Source organism: Trichogramma pretiosum, unplaced genomic scaffold, assembly GCF_000599845.2.
Source record: "Trichogramma pretiosum strain Unisexual culture from Peru unplaced genomic scaffold, Tpre_2.0 scaffold112, whole genome shotgun sequence".
NCBI lineage: Eukaryota > Metazoa > Arthropoda > Insecta > Hymenoptera > Trichogrammatidae > Trichogramma > Trichogramma pretiosum.
The window spans coordinates 150,481-157,831 of NW_019641022.1; the positions used below are offsets into that span (position 1 = coordinate 150,481).

At 33.5% G+C, this 7,351-nt stretch overlaps 1 protein-coding gene across 1 annotated transcript; it reads left to right on the plus strand.

Moving 5' to 3' along the window:
• Window positions 1-348: 348 nt before the first annotated feature.
• On the plus strand, window positions 349-2,442 carry LOC106652718. The gene is made up of 3 exons (XM_014371826.2): window positions 349-1,101; window positions 1,164-1,889; window positions 1,953-2,442. The coding sequence occupies exons 1-3, from the start codon at window positions 527-529 to the stop codon at window positions 1,981-1,983; spliced, it is 1,332 nt and encodes a 443-aa protein (XP_014227312.1). The 5' UTR covers window positions 349-526; the 3' UTR covers window positions 1,984-2,442.
• The last annotated feature ends 4,909 nt before the right edge of the window (window positions 2,443-7,351 follow it).

A 7,351-nucleotide genomic window follows, 5' to 3' on the forward strand; every position in this document is an offset into this window, starting at 1 on the left:
AGAGTTAATCTGTTAAATGTAAATATCGATTTTAATTCTAAGGCACGGTTCAAACCTGTGCCAATGGGTTATAAACCGTACTAAACATGTTTTTATATCACTAAGAAGTGATAAGTCTGGAGCAAGGATTTTCAATGTTTGGGAAATAACCGTTACTCTTAACACTTGTTAAGAAAGATAGACATAAGGCAGAGTTTCGATTTTCTAAACTGAAACATTTTATTAATTACATGTTAAATAACCATGTGACATTTTGAAAATATGTTTCTGTATTTGTACACTTCGACTGTTATGTTTATATGCGTATGTGTAAGAGCGCGAAAACTCGATGTTGACGTGAGTCTGATTTTACATTTGTATAATTGTTAGTATTAATAGTAATGTGATTGCTTTCGAATCTCACAAAGCAAATTGTGGAATATTGATTAATTCATTCTAAATAAAATATTTATAATATTTATCAAACATCAAATAGTTTTGAATATATTATTTCTTCGGTGTCGGAGCATTCGACATACGGAAAAAAATGCCGCCAAGTCCAGTAGATCGAAAATATTTTCTTGCAAGATCGAATGCTGATGTACTCATTAATCTGGTAAATTATTTAAGTGATAACGAAATTGAAGAAGAACAATTACAGAATAAAAAAGTTTTGAAGACTATTATACGTGATGGTATGAAAAGATATGTGAACAACGCACCAATATCGTCAATATATTTGGACGCGTTTAAAAGTACGATGATAACTTTTAAAATCGATTATTTGAAAACTGTAAATTTATATCGCATAAATAACGGCATACTGCTCGTGGGATGCGTCGAACATCTTTTGTTTCCCAAATTAGAATACGGGGAACTTAGAAAAATTTATCGTTGTAGCTACCCAAAGGCGAAAAAGATATACAATATACTGTGTGGTTTTCCCGAACAGGAAGAACAAAACGATGACATAGTTATAGCAGCTAAATCATTTTTTGAATGCAAAATGTTCGAAAATGTACGAAAAAGTGAATTTTTAAAAACAATTCGAAATTACTTGAGAGGACTTGAGATAGACTCAAACGAACTGCAATTTATACGAACAAAATCTATTCAAGTAATGTGAGTAGATTTTTTAAAGGTGACACATAATTTCTTACTCAAAATTAATTTATAATTTTCAGTAACGAAAGAGCAGCTAATATCATTTCTCAACTACGAGGACATTTTACAGATTCTATCAAAGATAGTCTACTCACGTCTACTCCAGAATTAAACGTATTGAAATCAATAAAACATAAATCTATTTTACCTAACTCTATAAAAATAATAAAAAAACCAAAGCCACTTCTTACAACTCGAGAATATCTCAATGCTAAATGTAGCGCAGTGGTCATCATTAATTTGCAAGAATATTTAATTTCTGAGGAAATTGAAGATGAAAATTTAGACGATATAAATCTTTTAAAGGATATCATTTGTAAGGGGATGAAAAGATGTGTGAAGGCCCGTCCTAAACGAATAGAATACAACACATTAAAACGCACACTTCTTGATTTGACAACTGACTATTTAAAGACAATACATTTATATCGAATGAATGTTGGGGTATTGCTGGTTGTGTGTGTCGAGGTATTATTACACGGGAACGAAAATAACGAAAACTGTCTCATGGTATACCGTTGTGATAGAGGCAAAGCTATTAAAGAATATAACAAACTATGTAATTTACCAGTAAATCAGAAACAACCAGTGGATATAGCTAAAGCAGCTAATTCTTTTTTTCGTTGTGATATGTTTTTAAAAGAAAATGGATTCTTGCAAAAGATAAGATGTTACTTGAAAGCCATATCTGATTACATTGACAATGACGAGTTATCTTATATAAGGGACATTTCAATTCAATTTATGTAAGTAAATACTTTCAAATTTTTAATAATATTTTTTATCCTTAAGTTATATTCAATTTTCAGACATGATCATGCAGCTAAAAACCGAGTTTAACTCCCATTGTTCAGGTTATAGAAATATTATTGATTAGAAATATTATTGATTAGATCGATGATCATTAACTTTTCCCAAGAACGATTGGCAGATTCATCTGCCGACACCAGATGGGCCATTAGTAAAAGTCTGATTTATCAGACTTATCGAAAACTCTTAGTACAAATCTCTCCTGATATGACCAGATAGAATTAGCTAGAATATCCAATTCGAATTTATGATCAGTAAAAATTGTAGTATGTTGGATTTATTTTACTATAAGAAGAAAAAGTCGGAATCTTATCCAAAAAAGATAGTAAAAATTCACTGAAGAAAATATGAATAACACCAATACCTTCAATGGGAACCCTGATTTAACGCAAAAATACTTTATAATTCTAGTCACCTTAACTGTCCCCCAAATAAACAAAGAAAAATTTGTCAATGGAATATAGCAAATCTTTTAAATATTAAGGAATAAAATTGTAATTCAGATATGAATTTATAACTTTTTTAATGTAGTATGATATCTTATAATAATAAAAATGATCAGTTCTAAAGCGTTAACATCAAAATAAGTCTATAACCGTCAATAAGTTAATATTCTACTTTCTTAACTTATTTTAACACTCGTATTTGCGCGCCAGTAAAGAGTCGCAAGCTACTCAACGACCAATCACAGCGCTTATAAACTGCTTACGCTAAAAACCTCATCACTCTTATAGGATAGGATATTTTGAAATTTTTTTCCATTCTTAGCCAAAATATTGGACACTCAATTCCAAAACTACTCATATACGTGCGCACATACACATAAACAGTCCCACACTTACATACACACACATTCGATTTTCTCGAGTGGTGAAGAGGGAAAGAGCACGCGGTCTAGTCTAGTCGAATTAGTTTTGAACGTAAAAAAATTCGCAACCGGCGTTTCTCACCGGGATTTGATGATAAGAATGAAGTAATAACAAATGCCACAGTTAATTCGATTGAAATTTAAACAATTGCGCCCTTTGAAATTAAGAAAATCGGTTTTTCGACTGCAGATTGAAACCTGTACATTAAATGAAAAAAAGTTTCGAACAAAAATTGTAAGTCTTTGCAAGACCTTCAATTTGATATATGTGTTACCGGCAAAACCCGCTTTAAGGCAAAAGTGACTTTTGTCTAGGCAAAAACCGCAATGCCTAAAAAAGTATAGGGAATTCCTCAATTTTTTAGGCTGAGCCCGCAATGCCTAAAAATTTTTAGGCATTACTGCAACATTAACACGTTAGTATACGATTAGTCAGCATCTAAGTCGGACTTATTTGTTAGTTGTGTTTATAACCCAATATGGATACAAGCTTGTACTCTCACTAGTTACTTAACTTAAAATAAAGTAAAAATGGAAATTGAAATCGATAATTGGAAAAATCAGTTTGTCGCCGGGGCTGACGAAAATGAATATTATAAATGTTATAAATTCCGACTTATATCATAACAGGTAGTAGCATTAAATACTGTGTACCGCTTGAAGATGTCTTTGATATCATTCAAGCCGTGCATATTGCGACTGGACATGGTAGGCTTTTGAAAGAAACATCGATCAAGTATTCCAACTTTACAAGAGAATTGATTAAGTTATATTTAAAAATGTGTGAAGTCTGTCACCAGAAAAAAATAAAGAGAAGAAGGGGGTTGGTATCCAATCCAATTTTCCATTCAGAAATGAAAAGTAGATGCCAGGTGGACTTAATTGACTTTCAATTATCAAGTGTCGACGGGTTTAAGTTGATAATGGTATAGCATGACCATTTGACGAAATTTGTAGTTTTAAATGCATTAAAAACAAAACTTTTGTATTCAAATAAATGCTTATTTTGTCACTTTACATTAATTTTTTACTTAAAATTATTAGCTCGCAGTAATGCCTAAAATTTTTTAGGCATAAGATTTAAGAAGTTCATATATTTCTGCGGTTGTTGCCTAACTTTTTAGGCATTTCTGTTTTTGCCTAGGCAAAAGTCACTTTTGCCTAAAAACGGGTTTTGCCGGTATCATATATATATGTTCAAATCTCAAAATAAAATTTCGTTTCGTTAACAAAAAAAGGTGAATTTTTTTTACGTGCCCAGTGGCCTGGACCCCCCAAAATTGTTCATAGGACCTCTAGGAGTGAAAAAAAACGCGTGAACATGAAATTTGAAAATAGGTAATTTTTTTGGGGCACTTTTGTGTTTTAGAAGCCGAAAAGTCATCTTTTCACGAAAATACGACTTATTACTCGATTTCCAAGTCGTTGAAAAAGAACCAAAACTCATCTAAAAAATTTAACTGACTACTGTACTCGATAGGAAATTTCCTCAGCTTTTCGTGGTACTATTCGATTTTCCAAAATATCCAATTTTCACCGCGAAAATCGCCATCAAACATTGAGGGCCAAATATCTCGAAAAACACGGTGCAGAAAAAGTGAACTTTTTGGGTAATTGTTGATTTTTCCTTGTGAAAATGAGATTTTTTGGAAAATCTAACTGCACCATGAGAAATCTGAGAAAATTTTCTATCGAAAACATATCTTTATTTATTTTTTGAGCCGAATTACAATTCTATACAAGCTAATTTTGATTGTCCTGTTCTCCGTTTTCGGTTTTCTGACTACGAATTAAACATACTTGTATTTCGCGAGAAGCAATAGAAATTTATTAACAGCGCACTACTTATTGTAACTGTAATTATTCAGCGCGAGTGTTGAAGTAACTTATTGTATTGTACCGACAGGCACCACCAGCATCAAGATTGACGATCATCTGCCGACGTAGCTTGTAAGCTTTTTTTAAATAGTATTAAATTATTATTTTTGTAATAAAGTCTTGGGTGTGATCAATGAAATAGGTGTACAATGACTAAAAATAAAACAATAGACAAAGAGGCCGACCTTTAAATCGTGAACAGTTTGCTCAAAGATTTAACACTCGTCCAGAGAAAATTAAAAAGCGCGAGATTTAATAATACTTAACAATTTAGTAGGCAAACAAAAAGAAATTGACGACGAATTGAGAAAATACGAATATTTGGATATCAATTTTAATACATGTAGAAAACAAATAAATTCACCAACAAAATCACTTCTCGAAGAGATTATAGGGTGACGGCACCAATGAATGAGTGACCCCCAATGAATGAATGACCAAAAAAAGATTAAAATTAAAATATGAAAGGAAATTTTAACCCATGTTACGAATATGAAATTATTTATACGAATATAACATTATTACGAAATAGTACTATCCTTTTATGCGCGATTTAAAGACGTCGAAAGAAAAGTCGAAGCAGTTGCGCGACGCGATTCAAAATATAACCCATTGTTCAAAGCAAATTTACAAGGCGTACGCCACAGCTCTCTCTCCCTCTCTGCCTCTCTCTATCTAGACACGCTAGCGAGTGTCTAGTTATCGATGAACGAGTATTTACATATTAAACGTAAAAGGGCATACGTCCGCTCAACTTCGAGATACAGTGCCACTGCGCCGAGTAGCCAATCCTCGAACATTTTTTCAGTGTACCTATGTAATAGCTGGACGGAAGCATCTTCGAAAATACGCATAATAATAGCCGGGCGGCCCGCGGCCGACACTAACGTGCCGTAACGCTTATGCTCGCTTAGAGGCAGCACGCACACGCACAGACGCAGTGTGTGCGTGAAGACACGAGCGGCCCAGCGCGCATCAATAAGAGCGACGAGAATAGCTCATCGTATAATACATCAAGTGACAAGGAGACATCTCGCGCGAACGGCCCCTCCCCTCTGATATATTTTGAGCCTAATTAGTTAATTCACCTTTTATTTAACCCCTTCCCACGTAATAATAGAAACGCGAGGGTCGAAGGAGATCTCGCGCAAGTAGCTTATATACACTGACAGACCTTTCTGGCCCCGGTGCCGTGAAACGACACGGCGCGGATACCACACAAATTCACGAACGATCCCCCTCACTTTCACGTATTGGCTACGAGAATCGCTTAGGAACCGCTCCGTGAGTGACTCACGGAGTATATCCGTGAAAAATCATAGCTACGTTATGAGGTGCGTTCAGCGAGATTTTGTGTATAAAAGGCGAGCGGCCAATTAACAAAATTGTACGAGAAGAATAAATAACAGAATTTTTTGTAGGATTCTCATTACATAGTGCTACTGATAATGGAAATGTATCTTATTAGTTGTAAAAGTAATTGTTTAACCCTTTAACGTCTGAAATGACCATTTTTGGACAACATTTATAGCGATGAATTACACCAACTAAAAATTGTTTAAAAAACCTTTCAGATATAATAACTTACGTAAAATTTAATGTACTTTTCAAATCTGGGGTCAGAATTTTCAAAAATTTATTTAATAAAAAGTTATAAACAATTTTGTAAAAAAAAAAATATGAAATTTCGAGAAAAAAAATTTCGTTTAACTCAAATTTCAACACGAAAAGAAGGTTCGCTCGTGCGTCTCAAGCGTATAGATTTGGACAATGGCACGTATACTTTATTGTAAAATAGTTATAATTATGAGATTCAATATGGCGATCATAAATATAACTCCCGAAGACCTGTATGTCATGAAATGATTTCGACAATTTTTAACTCGATAACCATCAACTTTACGAGAAAAAGTTGTAGAATAAAAAGTGTTTAGAATTGATCAAAAAACATGCCTGATTTTTGTAATTCATCGCTAACTCGTAACAGGACATCTTAAACGAAAAATTGCAAAATGTACAAGTCTCAAAATTAGTCAAACAATACATTTGAATTTTTTCAGAATTTCTGAAACCTACTATCACTTATTTTCAAAGGTCTCTGTAATTCTTAAGAAAAAAGTAAAAACGCGTTAAATTTGAACCTTTGAAAATAGGTGATAGGAGGTCTCGAAAATTCTGAAAAAATTCAAATGTATTCTTTGACTAATTCTAAGATTTGTACATTGTGCAATTTTCCGTTTAATATGTCCTATATCTAGTTAGAAAATCACAAAGGTTTTTCAATAAACTAGAAAATGATTTTTAAAATGGGCCCTAAGGCCCATTGGATCAAACTAAGCATAGGGGGTTTCATTATTAGATACCAGGAGACCAAAAAAATATTTTCAGGACATTTGGTGACCCGCATCTCATGTGGTCTCCTTGTTGGAAAAAAAACTTTCCATATTATCACCTGATACATTAATCAAAAAACTATATTATTTCAACAATTCAACTCAACTCAAATTACGATCACCACTGTGGGCTATGTGCTATGAAGACATGTAACGCTCTCTGATTTGTCTCTCCACACGGAGAGAAAATATACGCGTTTGAGGGAGGACTTGTAGCAAGCGAAAATCGCTGGCTGTCCGGCAATGATCGCCGGAGACT

Coding starts and splice junctions, on each gene's coding strand:
- LOC106652718 (XM_014371826.2), top strand. CDS start 527: ATGCCGCCAAGTCCAGTAGATCGAAAATATTTTCTTGCAAGATCGAAT. Junction 1,102..1,163: donor ACAAAATCTATTCAAGTAAT/GTGAGTAGATTT, acceptor TATAATTTTCAG/TAACGAAAGAGCAGCTAATA. Junction 1,890..1,952: donor GACATTTCAATTCAATTTAT/GTAAGTAAATAC, acceptor TTCAATTTTCAG/ACATGATCATGCAGCTAAAA.